General features: G+C 41.9%; 1 protein-coding gene across 5 annotated transcripts in view; it reads right to left on the bottom strand.

The window, feature by feature from the left end:
• The window catches only part of FSHR (follicle stimulating hormone receptor), a 211,102-nt gene extending 191,216 nt beyond the window's left edge, over window positions 1–19,886 (bottom strand). For all 5 annotated transcript variants that reach the window (XM_088841745.1, XM_088841749.1, XM_088841747.1 and 2 more), the window contains exon 1: window positions 19,735–19,886. In XM_088841745.1, the coding sequence (XP_088697871.1) occupies window positions 19,735–19,886 (152 nt within the window). The remainder of the gene's footprint in view (window positions 1–19,734) is intronic.
• Between the last annotated feature and the right edge of the window lie 631 nt (window positions 19,887–20,517).

Here is a 20,517-nt window from a genome sequence, read left to right as displayed (position 1 = left end):
AGCCCACCAGGCTCCTCTGTCCATAGGGTTTCCCAGGCAAGAATACTGGAGGGGATTGCCATTTCCTTAGGAGGCATTTTTTAAAAAGCTAATCCTGAGGTATAAAGTAGTTATTCAGAAACACTTTTTTTTTTAAGTATAAGCTTTTAGTGTAACATTCTAGGAGCAGTGGACAGGTGTGAGTTTAGCCTGTGCAGCATCAGAAAACAAGGATGCAATTTTCATTAGGGTTGTGTCTCTCTCATAATCTTTACTGTGCCTCCCTTCCACCCCTTCGCCACCCCAGCCTCCAGCCTAATTTCTCCTGTTTCTTTCCCCAGTCTGAAAAGACAATTCCATTTTTTTCTAGCTGTTCAGGTTTATAACCTATAGCCATCTTTGACACTGTTTTCCTTCACACCCCATATTTAATTTGTCAGCAATCTTTACTGTCTGTACCTCCAAAATGTGCCCAGAATCTGACTGCTTCTCATCATCTCCACTGTTCACCCTTTCATATGAATCCTCATCATCTCGCAAATAAATTATTGTAATAGCCTCTCAACCTGTCTTTCAGCTTCTGTCTTGACATCCTTCAGTGTATTCTTAACGTTAATTCTGTTAAAGCTTAAATAAGATCTCACCCTAAACAGAATCCCGTGTCCCTACAAGGGTTTACATGCAAATTCCTTACATGCAAATATCTTTGTGGCCCTCTGAATTCATCTGTGCCCTCTCAGTCAGCCACTCTGCCACTCTGACTTTGCTGTTCCTTTACATGCAGACGTGTCCCTGTCTCACAGTCTCTCACTTGGCCTCTTCTGGAACAGTCTTCCCCCAGATGTCCGCCATCTTTAGTCCTTTACTCGATTGCTTCTCCGAAGGGTTTCCTGGCCAGTGCACACACCGCTTCTGATCTTCTAGATCCCTTTCCTTTTTTTCCCTTAGTATCACACATCAACATCTAACACATTACATATCTTATTTTTCATGGTCATTATTAGTCATCTATTGTAGAATATAAGCGGCTTAAGAGCTTATCATCTCTTCTTGTAATCCATTTTGTTCTCTGCTGTATCTCTAGCATATAGAACATTATCTGGCACATGGGAGGCAATCAGTAAGTATTTTTGAATGAATGAATGAATTGTTGCTCACCAATTTTGCTTTCTTTTTTCCTTAGTAAACAACATTCAACGAGTTGGTGATGGACAGAGAGGCCTGGCGTGCTGTGATTCATGGGGTCGCGGAGAGTCGGACACGACTGAGCGACTGAACTGAACTGAACTTGAGTTTTAAGGCTATCCACTGCCTCACATTTGCAGGGCTCTTGATTTTAATATTGGACTTAAAACTGGAAAGCCAGGAATGAACACACGCAAACACACACAGAAATGGCCCTAACTCCCTGGTTGTGCCACTCACTATAGTGATGTGGATGAATTGTCAGTTGCTAACTGACCTAAAGCCTGGGAAACCACAGATGGCTGATGGACTCTGTTGAGTCGTCGTCGTCCTCCTCCTCCCAGGGCAGGGTCTACAGGGCAAGCTGTCAATAAAAAGATACCTGGTCCTTTAGCTTTTTCCTGCTGCCATTTAGTCATGACAGACCTGAAGAAAGAGGCTGGCAAAAGATGCAGGACTTTGACTGCACAGGTGCGATTCCTAGCATCACCCATGACAAAGCTGTCAGGGTCTCTGCACATGTAGGCTGGGAGGAACAGTGACCGTGTTATGAAGCTGGCTTGATTGTTTAAAAGTTGACTGGCTTAAGTCAGAGTTCATTCTCAGGCTCAAGTTTTCCTTCTGTATAGCGGAGAGGGAAGTGACTTCAGGAATCCTCGTGTTCAGCTCTGTGACTTTATAAGAGAGGAAACTGAGGCCCTGAAATTTTCAATGATTTTCCTAGGTTGAATAATGAGGTGCTCCTGGGACTAGACCCAGATTCTTCTCGATGCTGGTCCTGGGATCGTCCCATGACACTGTTTTGCCTCCTTGCCCTGCAATACACCTCTCAGGAGGTGGAATGCGAAGGTTTCAGGGATGGCCTATAGGCCTGCCCCACAGGGAGGCATCCACATCTTCTCCCTGCTTCCTGAACTCATGAGAGAGAAAGATTGTCAGCTTCTGTAAAGCTGGCAGAAAAAGGGTGAGCAGCTAAGCAGAGGTTTGGGCAAACTCATAGAAGGGAAGGCTTACACTTTGAAGAGCTCAGATCTTCAGAACTAGAATAGTCAGTAGTTAGAATCATGTGTTTGGTTCTGCTTCGATAGGATGATTTAAACACCTCTTTGTTTAAATACCTATGTGCAGGAGGAGGCACTCAGTCACGCCTCTCTGATGGGAGCTGAAGATTCAGCAGCAACCAGGCCTTTGGGTGCACACAGGGCAGGGAGACAGCTCCAGGTCAGGACTCCTGGTCTTTCTGGGAGAATGAACATGGTGTCCAGCACTGACTAGGGCCTCCATGTCCCAAGAAGTTATTTGAACATTTTCAACATTATGGGTCTGTGTTTTCAATTTGAGAGGATAGGTAAATATAAACATGAGATGATGTATTATTTTTAAAAACCTTTATTTTATGACATTCCTGGGTTGTAGAACCCTGACATACCTACAAGGCTCTGTACAATGTGATTGGGCAGATCCTACCAGGGTCAAACTTCAAGGAGTTCAGTAATGTTAAATCTGGATATATTAAAATGTTTAAGTTTAGGAGATTAGAACTGGTCTATAATTGCAAGTCTTCAAGATGGGAGGAATTCTTCCTTTTTTTTTTTTGTTTCTCCTTTTCCTTCCATTGCTGTCAGTTTCCTTTCTTAAAACTTTTATTTAAGCTGTGCTAAAAACTCTTTTTCTCCCCTGTCCATGATGTCTTGAAATGGTTAACAGCAGTGTCTTGGGGTCTTTCTTCCTGAGTCCCTATCCTGGATGTGCCACTTGGGCAAATGACTTAATTGCTTAATGCCTACTTGCTTTATCTGAAAGTGTGGATAATAGTAGAGCCTGCCCCAAAGGGTTGCTGTGAGGACTAAAACAGATTATGATACAGTGAGACTCTGAGAGCCATGCCTGACATCCTACATACACATACACATAAGCCTAGTTATTTGTCTTTATTGTTATTATGTCTGGAGTCTCTGCTCTCGTTTTTGCTATCTGTCCTTGGAATATCATTTAACCTCTGATCCTCAGCAGCCAGGAGGGCCCGGACTGCCTGATTATTCCAAATAGCTGGCCTTGATCCGCTAGTGAATGGCATACACTGACCTTCCTTCTGCTTTCTTGATAGCTACTCTGTCAGTGCAGAGAAGCCCAATTCAATTCATTTCAATCCAGTCCAATCCAATTCAATTTAACTCATCAGTTTAATTTAGCGTAAGTCATTCATTTCATTTATTCAGAAATATCTCTTGAGGTCTAAGACATGCTTGATACTTTCCAGACCTAAGACAGCTAGAAATGAAGCATGGGAATCCTTGGTTTTGAGAATCTTACAAATATAAAGGCTTCAGTAGCTTCACATCTTTCTAAGTGGAAAGAAAATGAGACAGACTCTATCCCCTTAGGGGTTTAAAGGAAACCTTTAAACAATCTTGAGGGGAAACAACATGGAACCAGTCGCTAGGAAATGCAATTCTAATATCTAAGTGGTTCTAATTATTCCCTCCTCAAGGCGGGCGGTTCCTAAAGGCTGGCAAATCTTCCCTGGAGTAGACAAGCTATTCAACTTTGGTGGAAACAAGATGTGGCTGTTGCAGGGTTTAGACAACAGCAAAATAAACAAAGACCCAATTATGATTTGAGGGAGGTAGACCAAACTTTTCTATTTAGTCAAAAGGAATTGATTTCCCCTGGAGTGTCACTTACACCATGATGATTATTGGAAGGGAGACAGCTTAACAGAGTGACGCAAAAGCGAAAGGGCTGCATGTTGGTGGCTGATCTTGACTGCTCACCTTCAAGGCAGAGTCAGAAAAATACAATAAGAAAACTGAATGTAACAAAAATCCAGGACAGTTTTGGAAATTGTATGCTCTCTAGCACTGTTTTTTATGAGTTATATAAAATGTTATAAAAGTAGGAAAAAAAGAAAAATACAAGCAATGGGGAGGTAGACTATTTGGAAGATTTTCTTGATATTTCTTGTTTTATGCTCGTTTATTCCCTCCCCCCACCCCCGCTTTTTTTTTTTTTCAAAATCAAAGTGGGTTGGGGATCAACAAACAATACAGCTAATTTCAGGTTGTTGTTGGTTTTAATCGCTTAGTCGTGTCTGACTCTTTGCAACCCCAAGGACTGTAACCCTCCAGGCTCCTGCGTCCATTCTAGGAAAAGTTATCTAGACCTAATTGGGGTCTATTTGCTTACTATGTGAAAGAGTCCAATGTTTAAATTTCTCTGAAGGAATTATTTATTTTAGAAACGTAGTTTTAGATCCAAAGATCTCCTGTGACCTCAGCTTGTCCCCACTCCAGCCAGTTGAAACAATTGAATAAAAACTGATTCTATTTGAGAAGACTTTTAATGATTAAGTAATTTGTATTTCTTAACTGCAAAATAAAGCTGGGTCTAATTTGTCTGCATTCAGTCAAAAGATTTTTAAAACCATTGAATACACTCCGCTAAGTTTCTCTGAACCATGCCTTCGTTCTTTATACCCCAATCTCCACTATCTATTAAAACAGAACTTCATTCCCCCACCACCCCCCCCCCACTAGATTCTTGAATTTGGAGATTTGGAATGGAAATGCTCCAATTTCCCCCACTCTAACCCAAGTGCTGTGCTTGGCGCATTTTTGAAAAAGGAAATTGATAATTCAGAAACAGTACTATATCCTTCAGGAGGAAAAGCTTTTTCTTTGATTTACTGCTGTGCATTAGCTCTGCAGATGTTCTTTCTACCTACGAAGAATCTCCCCTCACTGTTGCATATTTAGATCTTTTCTTTATGTCCAGCACATGTCTGACCTCTTCAAGGAAGTGGCCTTGTTTGTTGATTGCAAGCACAGGCACCTCTGCCTTCAAGGAGTCTCTACATTAGTTACATTTTGTCTTGCGTTTCCTGTCCTTATCATGTTGTCACATGATCAGTTGAAAAGCCTTGCTCATTTTTTCTGTGTCTGTGTGTCTGCTTTCTTCAGATCCATTAAGAGAGTCTATCAGGGCTGCACGGTTGACTCTTATATCCCAACAAATGGCTGTACACACAGTACGTGTTCAATAAAGATGTGATGCCAGCAGTAGCAGGTCGTGGGTGATGTACTGCTTTGTTTAGGGTCTCAATGATTTCTTTTTGGGGAAGATGCTGAACTCAGGATTTTGATATACTTTTGTCTTGCTTGCCGTTTGATACAACTGCATGCTCCCTGTTGCTGAAATTACTTCTGTCAAATGGTCAGGATTGTCAATACACAGGGAGAAGGTCATTTTGTCTCTAGCCTGCTCAGGAGAAAAAAAAAAAATCTGATTTTCTCTTTTGATCTAACAAACCAAAGCAACTGGAAAGCATCCTTTCAGTTGTAATTCCATTTCCACCTGTTTTGCTCACCATATCACAATGTTTAAGAGACTGTTATGGCTGTCAAGAAGAGCAATTAGTGGCCTTATTTGGTGGATGATAGAACCATTACTATTCACCAGACCAGCTTTAGGACATGTGTACTAAATTATTTAAAGCTAATAATGCACGTGAAAGACATTAAAGCTAAAAATGTGATGAAAAACTTCAGGGTGAAAACATCCGTTTCCTCCTGGCATGCCCAAGTGTTCTCCTTTGTTCAAGGGCACACTGAGAACTTCAGAGATGATGATCCTGGGTACCTCACTGCTTTTCTGCTTTCGGCCACAACCTGCTCCCCCTTTGCGGGGCTTGATCAGGAGCGTAGAGAGGCGGGACTCTCCTGGGGGTCCAGTGGCTAAGTCTCTGTGATCCCAATACAGTCTCTAGTCAGGGAACTAGATCCCACATGTCACAACTCAGAAGTTTTCATGCCACAAACTAGATATCCCTCGTGCCACTATTGAGACCCAGAGCAGCAAAATGTATGTATATATAGGACCTTAGCTCCCTGACCAGGGGTGGAAGCCACACCCCTTGGATTGGACGGCAAAGTCTTAACCACTGGGGAAGTCCCTAATACATATATATTAGGGACTGGTCAGGGAGCTAAGATTCTACATGCCTCATGGCCAGAAAAACAAAAACATAAAACAGAAGCAATATTGTAACAAATTAAATAAAGACATCTATTCAAGAATATCTGTGAAAATACAGTTAAAAAAAGGCAAGAGTGTGTTACTTAAATCAAAAGTACTGCCTCCCTTGCCCCTCCCACTTCAGAGAAGTGGAGATGCTGGTACTTCAGAGTGCTACAGTCAAGAACACAGGGTTGCCTCTCCTCCCAGCTTCCAGGTGGAGGGCTTTCTTCCAGGAGAAGCAGGACTTCAGCATTTCTTACTTTGCCTCCAGTGGCCTGTTGCTGAGGTTGAATGCTAGGCAGGTGTGGTTGGGAAGTGGGGGCTCCTTCCTTTATACCAAGGCACACTTGTGCATCAGAGGCTGTCTCTGGTACGGCCTGCTGGGAATGCTAGGAATCCAAATCTCTTGCTAGGGCTCATGAGGTGGTGGTTCCCAGTCAAGCTTGATTGGTTGCTATCCTACCTTCCTTCAAGTGTTTAACTCCTGGAATGAGGGTCTCAGAAGTTTACCTTTGAATCCACTCCTGGCTCCAGAGCCCTGGCTGAGATTTTGCATAAAGTGAAAAGCAGACAGTGAAACACATATCTGGCATTCTCTTCCCAAAGAACTGACTTTATTTGCAACAGAGGGTGGAGAAGTTTAAGCCTGAGAGTCCTTTCAAGAACAGTAAAGCGATGGTAAAGGCAGTTGGGATATTCATAGATCTAATAAACATATAATGTAGGACAATTAGTTTGCAGGGGAGAACCAGGGGAAATAAAACAGTTGGAAGGAGCCCCCTGGGGTCAGAATGAATATCAAAACATTGACTTCATCAATGATTTATTTGAAGGAGCCACAGTTTGATTGGATTAATTTATAAAGGAATTTATGCCCCAGGGAATTTTTGAAAATAGTAGCACAGTCTGACTACAAGTAGCAAAGTTTAATATCTGGGTGTGGTCTGGGAAAGAATAGATGACAGCCCTGCTAATACCTTGTCTTCCCAGGGTGACCGTGGGCATCTTCAAAGTTGTGCCTTCCTGAGAATCAGTGTCAAAGGCTTTCAACAAAATAGCTAGTAGCCACTAAACAGCCAATTAACCAATAACACTGGTAAGTCATGGAAGTGGAACCAGTACCCAGAATGCTATAATAGATTGTCTGAAATGTTCCCAGAAAAAAACAGTAGAAAGATAAAGGAGGAAAAAACTATTTGAAAAAATAATGGCTGAAAATTTTCTAGATTTACTGAAAGCATCTAGTAAGCTCAATATTATTAGAGTGAATATTCACAAAGAGACCCATAAACAGACACATCGTAGTAAAAATGGTGAAAATCAAAGACTAGGAGAAAATCTTGAAAGCAAGAGAAAAATGACTCATTACTTACAAAGAACACTCAATAAGGTTAACAACTCACATCTTGTCAGAAACAGTGGAGACCAGAGGTGGTACTGGGATAACACGTCCACACAAAACCTTACACATAAATGTTTAAAGCAAACATCATTAATAGTCAAAAAGTGAATAAACCAATGTCCATCAACAGATGAATGGATAAACAAAATGTGGTTTACCTATACAAAGAAACATTTTTTGACTATGAAAAGACTATTGATACCTTGAATAAACCTTTGAAAGTATGCAAAACGAAAGAAGTTAGTCACAAAGATCTTATATAATTACATTTATATGAAAGTTTAGAAAAATCTGTAAAGACAGTAGATTAGTGGTTTCTTAGGTCTGCGTGTGGCATCGGTAGGCAGAGGAGTGACAGTTAAAGGGTTAGGTGATAAAAATGTTTCAAAATTGATTATGACAATGGTTGAACATACCTGTGAATATACGAAATACCATTGAAATGTAAACTTTGAGTAGACTGTATACTGTGTGTTATGTCTCAAGAAAGCAGTTTTTGAAAAGCAAGCAAAGGTAAAAAGAAAATCGTGGTGGATTTCTGATGTTTATACCTCCTTGAATGTGAGGGAAAAGAAGTGAATGTGCTGGGGAGTCATCTGTTCTCTGTGGGAGTAGAGAGGAATGTTTTATCACTAAGCCCGACAAAGAGGTTTGGAAATTGAGGTTTAAGACAAATCATTTTACTGAGCTTCATTTCTCATACCTAAAACAAGTAAGGGGAAGGAGGAAGTATATGCTCTCTTAAATTCATCTAGCAAAAAATCCTCGGATTTTGGACTTCCCTGATGGTCCAATATTTAGGACCTTATTACACAACTTCTGGTTATGTTGCCGCTTATCACTGAAAATGGCCAGTGACATCTATTTTTCAGTCTTCCTTCTATGTTTTCATGATCCCACACATTCATTTTCTGTCTCTGCCCTCTTTATTGATTAGCTACTGAGGAACCAAGCCTGCTGAGTGCAGGCCAGGGGTGCAATGCTAGCCCTCAGAGAGCTTTTCTGTTTTTAAGAGGCAAGATATTATGTAAGTTTGGTATTATATGTGACTCCAGCATTGTATGCATTTCAGCTCTGATGATTGTTTTTCTTTAGGGATTGAGTTCAGAGGACTAGGGGGTCCTCTCTCTCTGTCTTTTCATGGTTAATACAAAGATTGGACATTGTCTAATCAGGTATATCAGGAATCTCAATTTCAGTTCTGACATTCAGCAGTGATTGATTCCATTTATCTTAGATCCTAAAATGGGAACAGTAATAGCTGCAGTGCGAGACTGTTGGGTGAGGAACTAGAAGAGGCGCACAGCGTGACGACAGAGTCGAATTAATAGGTGTCTGTTACAGTCAGTCTCTCCTCATAGTTCTCATTTGTTGAAGGGGCCTTTCATTTCTTCATTTAATTCTTGAAGGTATTGAGCATCTGCTCTGTACTAGGAGCATTTCTACACATGAGAATCCTTGCTACCGTGAAGCGTTAGTTCTGATTCCTAGTCGAGGGGCGACAAATAGATAAAAACATTCCCATTACAGTAAGTTTTTGGAGGAAAGACATCCTACACTGCAGCAGTTGGGGTGCTACTATAGTGGGGTGGTCAAGGACGACCTCTCCAAGGGGTTGGCATTTGGGGAGAGACTGAAGAGGAGAGAGAAAACCATTCTAGAGGGAAAGAAAAGCAAGGGAAGGTTTTCAGGTGGATAAGAGTCTGGTGTGTTTGGAGAGCAGAAAAAGGTCCAGAGCATAGTAGCGATGGGCAAGTGATACATGACGTGCACTATGCCTGTGGGAAGGCAGGCAGGGGTCAGAGCACAGAGTATCTTGTAGCCATGACAAAGCTTGTAAGCGCCACAAGGGAAGGGACTGCGTTTGTTTTGCTCACTGCTGGACCTCTGACACCTAGAACAGTGCCTGTTATAATAGTCATGAAAAGTGGATTGAAAAAATTTTATTCTGAGTGAAATTCTAAGTAATTGTATGCTATCTTCTTTTTCAACGTCTAACTGCTGTGTGGGAATGGATTTAAGTGGAACTAGGAGAAGGCAATGGCACCCCACTCCAGTACTCTTGCCTGGAAAATCCCATGGACAGAGGAGCCTGGTGGGCTGCAGACCATGGGGTTGCAAAGAGTCGGACACGATTGAGCATCTTCACTTTCACTTTTCACTTTCATGCATTGGAGAAGGAAATGGCAACCCACTCCAGTGTTCTTGCCTGGAGAATCCCGGGGATGGCAGAGCCTGGTGGGCTGCCGTCTATGGGGTCGCACAGAGTCGGACACGACTGAAGCGACTTAGCAGCAGCAACAGGGGATAGAAACTCTGGGGACTACTGTACTAGCCCAGGTGAGAGAAGATGGTTTGAGCTGGGCTGGTGGTAAGGAAGCTGAGAAGTGGAGACATTTGAGCTATATTTTGGGGGTCTAATCCCCAGCACTTGGATTAGATTTACAGCAAGGAGTTGGTGATATGGGCATTAACACAGATGATGAAGCCTGGGAGAGAAGATTCTGAGGGGTTAAGGGGAGGGTGAGTAAGTGTACTATTTTCTGCTTGCTGGTTTTGAGGTGCTGGCAAGAGATTCAGTGAGATGGCAAAGTTTCAGCTGGGTATTACTTGTCTGGGGCTCAATGAAGAGGTCAGATATGACACATGGATTTTGAATATAGCTAGTATTTAAAGCCATGGGGCTGATGAGATTACTGTAGAGAGAATACAGATTCATGAAAGAATAGGGTCTGGAGGAGCCTGGGGCACTTCATCACTTAGAGACTTGGTAACAGAAGGTCAAGGTCTGGGGTGAGATGTAAGAGGAAAACTACTGTGATGTCACCGAAGCTGGCGGTCAAGGGAGAAAAGTGTTTCAAGCAGGAGGATGGTTACCTGTGGTCATCTAATATTAGGGATTTTATTTGAAGAATAATATAACTACTAAGTAAAACATACCAAAAATAAAGTTTATCGGTACCTGTGACAAGGTAATTTTTAATGCAACAGTGGGCATTGAGTGGATTGAATAATGAATGGGGATTCCAGAGAAGAGAAGGCAGAATAAACAAACAACTAGCTAACTATTGGTTTCCTCTTGAAACACCACTGAGAAGACAAGAAGGGGACTCTTTTTCTTTCTTTTAAAGCCATAAGGGCAGAGGAGCAAGAGCAACAGAATTTTGTAAAGAACATGGAGGAATGTGGATCTGGTATTACTACAACCAGCATCTCTTGGAGGTGACTGGAAATGTAGACGCTCAGGCTCCTCCCCAAACTTACTGAGTCGGCATCTGCATTTTCCCAGTATATTCCTCTGATTAGCTGGCATATTAAAGTTGGAGAAGTCCTGACTTGGAAGACTCTAAAATGAAATCCCAAGCCAGTGAGATTTATGCCACATGATCCCTAAAAACACTCAGGAACTGGAGGCACTGGTGTCCCCAGAAGCAGGACTGGAGGGTGAAGAGGGTTGTGGTGGCCAAAGCAAAGAGGGCTGGTAGAAAAGTTGTTGAAGAAACAGCCATACTACCCACCTGGAGCAGTCAGGCCAGTGCTTCCTCATACCTGAGCAAAGACTCTAAGGGTTTATTTATTTGTTCGGCTGTGCTGGGCCTTTGTGCTGCACACAGGCTTTCTCTAGTTGCGGTGCGCAGGCTTCTCGTTCCAGTGTCTTCCCTTGTTGCAGAACACTGGCTCAAGGTGCGCGGGTTTCAGTAGTTATGGCTCGTGGGCTCTAGAGTGAGGACCTGGTAGTTGTGGCACAGGGCCTTAGTTGCTTAGAGGCACGTGGGATCTTCTGACTAGGGGTTGAACCTGTGTCGCCTGCATTGACAGGCAGATTCTTAACCACTGGGCCACCAGGGGAATCCCAAGGTTTATTCTTTAAAGAGAGCAAAGAATGTCTGAACTGGAGACACCAGACACCACTTATGGATGCTGGGTGCTGAGACCTCCAGTCCTCTTCCCTAGCCACCAGAGTGCTGGCAGTTAGGGCTTCACCCTCCAGGCAGGGGCTTGGAGGAATCTTCTCCAGGGGTTATTGCCCAGTCCAAGAGGCAAGATCGAGATATTGGCACAGTGATTCCCCCAGTTCAGTGGCCCAGCCCTTTCCTTTATTTATACTGCTATGGTTGTTTTCTTTGCTTCCTCTTACCCTATAGCTCTGCTTTCAGAGCTACTTTGTAATTTTCCTATCTGGTTATCATAACTCTTTGTTCTCTTTCCTCTCATCTCTAGTATTTGTTTGGGGGAATCAGATGCCATTCTAAGACTCCATGTTCTTATTGAAGGAACTCAGCAGATTTTCACAGCCAGGGACCTGATAAGCAATTTTGCTACTGTGTGCAGGCTTCCAGATGACCTCTTTGCTGGTCACTGTAAATCTCATGTTTGCTCTTCATTGCCTTTTCAGTTTGTTTTTTAAATTAAAAGAGTGTTTCTAGTATTTTCTGCTGCCCCTCCCAACCCAGTATATTTACTTACAGAATGTCTACATTACTTACCCATAAAATAAACACCAATTAGATGAAAGATTCGTTCCTTCCTGCCCTGAGCAGAAATTAGCCTTTGTGCGCATATGGCAATGGCAAGGGTTTAAGTCTGACTCTCTGTACTTGCTGTGATCTGATGATGGGTAGTGATCATTCTTTTGTTTTCAATTCGTTTTCCTATTCTAAACACAGCCATACAAAGTAGTTTGGAATTTAGGAGGAAGAGAAATTGCTTAGAAATTTAAGAACGTTCAAGAATTCCTTGTTTGTGTCCCACTTATGCCAAAGTAGACATTTTTAAGGTGTGTCACTTTCAGAAGAGAAATCTGGTCTTTATGAACTCGATGTGGTTACCAGATTTCATAGATAACATTCAGCTGCTTTGAAGGGAAGCTGTCATACCCAGTCCATTGACATATGTAAACTCCTTTTACCTATTCTCTCCCAGTGTCTACTTAGTAATATGCAGGAACACAAGCAGTTTTAGGAAAAAAATTATGAGTTTAGGAAAGAAAACAATGCAGCCTAAACTTCCACTTTTGATGCTGTTTTCCATCTTCTGTACCATTCTTCTCCAGCCCAGCTCAAAGCATGCAGACCCTTGTATTTGCCCAATTTGAAAATTTCTGAAAGTGAACGTTGTTTAGTCATGTCTGACTCTTTGCTACCCCATGGACTGTATGTAGCCTGCCAGGCTCCTTCATCCATGGGATTTTCCAGGCAAGAATACTGGAGTGGGTTGCGATTTCCTTCTCTAGGGGATCTTCCAGATCCAGGGATCGAACCTAGGTCTCCTACACTGCAGGGAGACTCTTTACCATCTGAGCCACCAGGGAAGCCCAGGAATACTGGAGGGGGTAGCCTATTGCTTCTCCAGGGGAATTTTCCTGACCCAGGAATCGAACCGTGGTCTCCTGCATTACAGTCAGATTCTTTACCAACTGAGTTACCAGGGAATCCTAGTCAAACTTAAATATTTAAACATCTGCTGGTTAAGCCTTATCATGAATTTGGCGATGTTCATTTATCATTCTGTTTTACTGGAGGTCTGTGTTTTCCTTGTAAAATAAAGCAAGGAGCTTCTGACCTTTTACACAAAAGGGTGTTCTGGAAGTGGCCCTGCACAGCTCCTTAAATCCACCCTAGATTGTCAGAAGAGCAAAGTTAGACATGACAGCCAGATGCTTATCAAATGTCAAAAGGCAGGCATCTCCTCATTGACTTTCACTCAGCATCTGTTTCTTCCAGCTCTCACGGTCTGTGATTTCAGATTGCACAAGGCAACTTGCAATTAATTGTCAAATGGGTAGTTTAGACAATGACCATTCTGGGTTCCCAGGGGGATTTTTGTTGTTGTGGGTAAAAGTGAGGAAAAGCATGATCGTTGTTACTGTTGGATGCTCTTCTCTTTTAGCAGCTCCATGAGAGAAGCCCCGTGCCTCCCCTTTTGATCCTCTTTTCCCAAGTGCCCAGCGTAGTGCCCTGCTCAAATATAATCAATAAATATTTGATGTTGAAAGAAACCTTCGTGAAAAATGAGCCTTTTTGCTTGGTCTCCAAAGCTGAATATATTAAAGTAGAAGAATTCATTTCAGGTTGGAGAAAATAATATTATTTAGGTAGGGGAATATAAGGTATGTTTGGGAGCTGGGACTTAGGAAATAGTCCACAGAAAAAGTGTGGAGAGGATGGAAGATATGAGGGGAAGACAGGAGAGTTAATTTGAGGATAAAATATGGAGGTGCTTAATGTCAAACTTAAGACTTTGGACTTTTGTCCTGAATCTGGACATTCGCGCGTACCTATAGGGGAATTAAACCAGAGCCAGGACTCAGAGCAGAGGGTTGGGAGGGGAGAAAGCCAAAGGCACAAGGGACTGATTCACAAGCTATTACACTGAGATGATGATAAAGCACAAGTGAAGGCACCTCTGTCTCCCAGGGATGTGATCCTATCTCCTGAAACAAATTTGCTAGACTTTCTTAGAAGGACAAGCTATTTTAAATTGGACCCACTCCTGAATTCTAGTGGCTCTGGCCACTAGAATTCTCAAGGCTCTGGCCCTTTCTTTTCCATGCCCTTCTATTCTAGGATGATTTCCAGTCAGCCTTTGTTTATCTAGTTACAAAGTTATTGTTGGAGCCGGATCCCTCAAAAATTCTTTGTTTCAAACCCTCACCAAACTGAAAGCAGTCAGAGACAGGTATCTATGGGGTGGTTTTCCATGTTGCTTTTATAAGTAACAGAAGTTCACAGAACTGTCTATTAAGCCTAAGAACCACACTCTTCAAAATCCCACAACTGAAATCACAGAAATTTAGGAATTACTATTATGTGTGTTAGACTCTGGAGGCCTAGAAGAAACCTATTGGTTTGGGGAAGTTTGGTACCTGAAGATATTTGTAAAAATCAAAGCATTTTAGAATTGAAAGAAACCTCAGCACTATTTTACTTCTGCCCTTCACCAGTTTACTGATGAATTTTCTTTCCCATATCCTCAACTGATCTATTTCACTGAAATAGCTGAACTCTTAGGGTCCCTATTTCTTAAAGATTTTCATCAATCTTAGCATTACTGAGATACAAAAATTGGCTTATGCTGTACATTTTCTAGTATTTGTGATACAGGATTCCATGATGGCTGTGTGTTGGCTCTTGCTGAAAAAATGAAAAAGGTCTGGGAGAAGGTATGAAAGAGAGTGGACACTAGCCACTCCTGAGACTAAAAATATAATTGAGTTCAGATCTATGGCACAGGTTTGGTTGCTTCACTAAAAAATTTTTTTTGCACATCCCTTGAAGACTTTCAGATCAGCATATTCCATATGAAAGAAAAAGGTTATGGCGTGGTTACTTCAGGAAGAGGTCAGATTAAGAAGAAACATCCATATCTCATTATAATCATATCTTAAGCAATTAAAAATAATTACTCTCTTTGCTAGGTGACCTTATGGGATATAAAAGTTAGCATCTAGTCTAAATAAAGCTAAATTGGAGATCTTAAATCTAACAACTAAAAAAAAAAAAAGTCCAATAAACCACAGTGACTGGATAACCCAATTAGTGGTTTTGGAGAAGGATAATCAAACATTAAATGAATTTCCCACTTGCTCCCAAGATTTTCTGCTTCTGAAGCTTAGGCTTGTTTGGTGGAGGACTTGGGTGAGGAAGGTCAGCACTGACCTTTAGGTAAACGAGGAGATGTTTCTTCATCAAGAAGTGCAGTTCTATGCTATCAAACCCTTACTCTTCAATAGCTGATAATGACTCTGTAAGCTATGGCTCTTAGCTAATTCTCAGAGTACAGTTCATCTGTTACTTTAAAGAATTTTTTCCTCTGCAGTATAATTTTTACTTTTCCCCTTTGAAGATACTGCATTCTATCACTGTTCCTTTTTCTGATTCTTATGCAGGAAATATAAACCTTCCTTACCCCAGCCTGATTAAATTCTAAATGTTGGACATAGACATCATTTCTCACTAAAGAAGGTGCAGGATTTGGTTTTGAGAGGAAAGATTATGTATGCATTAGCATGAAATCTGTGCTGTTTGTTTCTTTCAAAGAAATATCTAAACAAGGCAGTAGGAGTCTCCAGATAGATGAATCCAGAGCAGTCTGCACAGTGGGTTGTTTGGTTTTGACATCTGGACAGACTGCAATCATCAAAGCACATTGGGAAACACAGGAAACCTAACATTCAGTGCTTGGAATCTGACCTCAGTTGGCAAAAATTGTATTTCTTTGAACACTTTTGCCTGGATTAAAGTGATTTTGTTTAAGGTAATTTCACTCCTTTCAATATTCTTGTTAAAGATAGAGAAACAGGTATTATTACTTAAATCAAGAGAATTGAGTGGCATTCCTAAAAGAATATTCAACTTGTAACATAGTAGACGTTGTTTCAAGTCTATGTGTCTCTCTTTCTGAATAAATTAATGGATTCCAGAATGATATACAGGCATTTTCTTTAAAGCAAACACATAAAAAAGCAAAGAAAGCAGGGGAACTATCAAATCCTGTAGTAGTTCACCACAGGGGGAGCAATAATCATCTTTTATAAGAATCTTTTCTTCGATATTGAGGAGCAGAGCAAATAAACAGATGTAATTCCCCCTTATTTATTGTATCATTTATTCTATATGTAAATGAGGGCCCAGAACCTACATTGCATTGAGCCAGCCACAATGACTACAAAGAAAATGTTCACTGCAATTGAGGAAATAAGACACACATGAAAAATTAAGAGCAAAGCAAGATTGTAAAATGAACTGCACCAGGGTTCAGATTACATAAAGATGGAATGGTCAGGAGAGGTTTTATCAAAGAGGCAAACTTTGAGCCAGCTTATAGTAAGTAGGTTGGATTTCAAGAGACAAAGAAGAACTTGAAGATTATATAAGCAAGATGTATAACAGTAATAACACCCTTAGACCCAAACTGAGCTTGAGAGAAAGTCTTTTTCATGCTTGTGGAGCAGATGGCTCCTGTTGGGGATAGGTGAGAGGTAAAGTCAGAAAGATGAGCCAACAAATGATTTTGAACTGGAGAATCATGGTGGCTGTGGTGTTTTATGGAGAAAAATGGAATGATGGTGTTTGGGCTGATTTGGAAAAGACTGAGATTGGTAGCAAGGAGATAAATTAAGACAATTATTTAATCCAGTGTGTAGATGTTCAGATTCTAAACAAAGATAATGGCAATAAAAAGAATTTTTGCTTGTAGCAGTATGAAAGGAGTTTATTAAAGTAGTTAGATGTGGGATTTTGGGAGCATGAAACCTACATGATGAGGTGAATTAAACTATCAACATTCAACAAATGAAGAAATCAACAGTGACTTTAGTAGTTTTGTAATCCATTCCTTTCTACATCTCAGAAAGAGAATTGAGATGGCAATGAGATACAGGAGCTTGCTGTGAAGAGAGGAGTCAACACAGGCAGCCTATAGCATGATCTCAATACAGTTCTCCCTGTGCCAAGAATGCCCATTAATGGACTTTTTTCTTCTAGTATTGTGGTCATCGGACCCTGCTAAAGAAAACAATCTGTATCCATAACATCACTGAGACTTTAACTCCAGGAAGAATAACTCACGATCAAAGGGTCCTTTCTAGATTAGTTGACTGCCTCTAGTTGAAGCTGAGTTTCTAGAGTAAGTCTGAAATCAAAAAAATCCTTTGCCTATCATCAGAATGAAACCTGTTCCCTGAGTTCTTGGCAAATACTGAAAGCGCAAAGGAACACCATTTCTTATTCAGAGAGGAAGTGCTCCAGCCACTGGGAGGAGAAGGAGATTATTCTTAAATCAATGGGATACTATAAACTATCTCAGAGCTACAAAAATCTTTACATCAGTTTTTCAAAGCCTTCTCATATCCATTGATTCATTTGATCATCCTGAATGCCCTCTGTGGTTTTTTTTTCCTCTAGTACTTTACAGATGAACAATAATCCCCACCCCCTGCACTTGAGACGCATTGTGCTGAATGTTTTAATCCTACATTTAATGCCCATGGCAACTCTGAAAAAGATACACATTACAATTTCCATGATACACCCAAAGGCTCACATGCTGAAGCAAGAAACAGTCATAGTCTGGGTTAGAACACAGGTCTCTTAGATTCTTGAGTCCTTTAAAGAGTTAAAGGCCCACCTGGACTATTACTTTAGAATTCCCTCTATTCCTAACCCTGCTCAGCAAGTTGAGTACTTTCTCCGTGATGCTGTGTTGTCCCAGGCCACCTAAACCGTTTGCTGTTGTTCAGTTGTTCAGTGTATCCACTGTTTGCAACCCCATGGACTGCAGCGCTGCAAGCTTCCCTGTCCTTCACTATCTCCTGGAGTTTGCCTGAAGCCAGAAACATTTAACTACTCTCAGCTGTGGTCTAAATCAGGAGTGGGCATTCCACAGACTATGGCCCACATCTGGTTGCTCCCTGTTTCTCTATACAGCGTGAAAAAAAAAAAAAATCTCCCTTCTGGTAAAGAAATGCCAGAAAGCAGACAGCCTGATTTAGCAGTGAGTTTTGAAAAGAGGGTATCACTCTAAAATTAAGCCTTATAAGAGGCTATCTCTTTTAGTAACTGGGTGGCACTACTTGGTCCCTGGGGAAACACTGGAAAAAGAGGACTGGAAGAGGTAGAAATGTGTGTGTGTGTGTGTGTGAGCATGTGTGTGTGTGTTGACTGTGTGCATTGAGGGGCTGTATCTTTTGGTGTTCACAGCCATCCCACCAAGCATATTGTATTAAACTTCTAGAAGTTAGGAACTGGAGGCTCAAAAGAAAAGTAATTGTTCAAAGTAGCTTAGGAGCAACTGACTTCTTAGAGGAGCTCAGATCCATCAGTCTTCTCTTGTGTTTATAATCCTCTAACAAGGCAGACTGTGCATAGGCGCATTCTTCCCTGCAATCAGGAGTAACTGTCTCATTTTGGCAGTGCCGCCAAAACACAGTGTTGGCCACCTATTTTCCCTGCCGCTACCTCTGGAAAGGAATGGAGAACTTGTGATGTCAGGGGGAAAAGGAGCAGGCAGAACCAACTCAGCCTTGCAGCTGTTTGTCCCTGAGTGAAAATCTGAAATGCAGCCCCATCGTGTTTGAGCATAGGTAATGGAAACTGGTAAATGAAAAGATGACCACCTTCTGCCATAAAATAAGATCATGCATAGCTTTGGGGAACCAAGATTAAAGGGTGCTTCCAGAATAGCAGCTTTTGTTTAAAATCCTTGGGATAAAACGACTGAGGATATCTATGATCTCCGAGCCAGTTCTCAGATGGGGGAGAGGGGTGGGGAGGGATGGTCATTGAACTATGAAACAGTTCTGCCTTCCTCTTACTTTAATGCTATAGACATGGGATTTTAAGCAAAAGACAGCAACCTGTGAGTCAAAAGGCCTGATTTCTAGTTTGGCTCCGCCTCTGTACTCATCGTGAGAGATTAGGAAATTTTCTACTCTTCATACCCCAGATTTCTCAACTGCAAAATAAACAGATGGAAGTGGAATGATGTCTAAGATCTTGTCAAGTTCTAAAAGTCTGTCTATTTCCTTTTAAAGTAGTTCAGTAAAAATCTAAAGTTGGGAATCACCTTTTCCCAGTGCTATGAAAGATGATCTCCTTCCTTCTATGCCTCCTGTTTTTCTTTCTCCCTTTCTTCACACCCCTTCCCTCTCTTGTGACTCCTTTTCCCCCAGGAAGCAGAGTCTCAGTTCAGGAATTCCTTGCTGGTGCCTCCAGAGCAGTAATGACTCTTGCCTTCTTGAATTCAGTATCCTCAAAAACACACATCGTGCCTTCCATGTCAATCAAAGCCATCTTTCTGCCTTCAATCTGAGCTCGTCTAAGTTTCTACATTTTCCTTAGCCTTCTCTTAGTTCCACCAAAGAGAGTACAGCACCCAAGAACGAATGTGTCAAAAACACTAAAAAGTCTTCCTTTCACCTTTAGATTCAGGTTTCCATGCTGCCCTTCCCTGACAGTTCCGAGACAAACTCTCACTAAGATCCTTAGAGAACCACAGGGCAGGAGTGTTGGGCTGGGGGAGTTTGTTTTACTTAAGCCTTCAGTCAGGGCAGAATACTTCAGCCCAACAGTTATCAGCCTCATGTGAAAATAATAATAGCACACAATGCAAATACCAGCCACGCTGTTGTTCCCACTGATTCAGATACTTACAGTTCGACCGCATCCCTGGGGAGGTCGGAGGGAATCTCTGTCACCTTGCTCTCCTGGCAGAGGAAAACTCTGTTAGAGCAGTGACAGAGTCGATGATGGCATCCTGAGCCCAAGCTCAGGAATGCGAGCAAGGCCACCAGGAGCAAGGCCATGTTTACTTATCCATCCACCTGCTTTCTTCTGCCTCTGCAGAGAAAATCCTGCACAGATTTCAGAGGCTCCACACTGAGCCCTTATGAGAAGAGGTCTGTGTTGGGAGCTGTTAGGGTCACATGACCCACCCAGGGCCGCTTTCCTTTTTTATCGGTCACTTCCAGACAAATAGAAGAATTTCAGAGTGACAGCAGTGTCTTTGGTGGGGGTGGGGTGGGAGAGGTGGAGGGCGTGGCAAGATATGCTGTTCCTTTACCTTTTTTGGTAGGGTTTGCAAATTGAAACTTGATACATGTCTAGAATAGCTTATATTAAATTCGCTGTAAGACTGTCCCTGTGGGTCACTATTTTTTTCTCAAAACAGAGTGACACGCTCGACTTTCTCCAAAACAGATGCAATCTGCAGTGTGAAGCATCATTAAGAGAGTTCCTCAGTGAAGGGCAGGGACCTGTTTCCAGTCTTGGCATCAGTGTCTTCCTCCAGGCTGCTATTGCTAAGTCACTTCAGTCGTGTCCGACTCTGTGCGACCCCATAGACGGCAGCCCACCAGGCTCCCCCATCCCTGGGATTCTCCAGGCAAGAACACTGGAGTGGGTTGCCATTTCCTTCTCCAGGCTACTTGATACAAA

The sequence above is a fragment of the Moschus berezovskii genome, chromosome 11 (genome assembly GCF_049115385.1).
Source record: "Moschus berezovskii isolate FMDL1 chromosome 11, NW_MosBer_1.0, whole genome shotgun sequence".
NCBI classification, from domain to species: Eukaryota; Metazoa; Chordata; class Mammalia; order Artiodactyla; family Moschidae; genus Moschus; species Moschus berezovskii.
The sequence above is the reverse complement of the archived record's forward strand: the minus strand, read 5'-3'. Positions and strand labels throughout refer to the sequence as shown.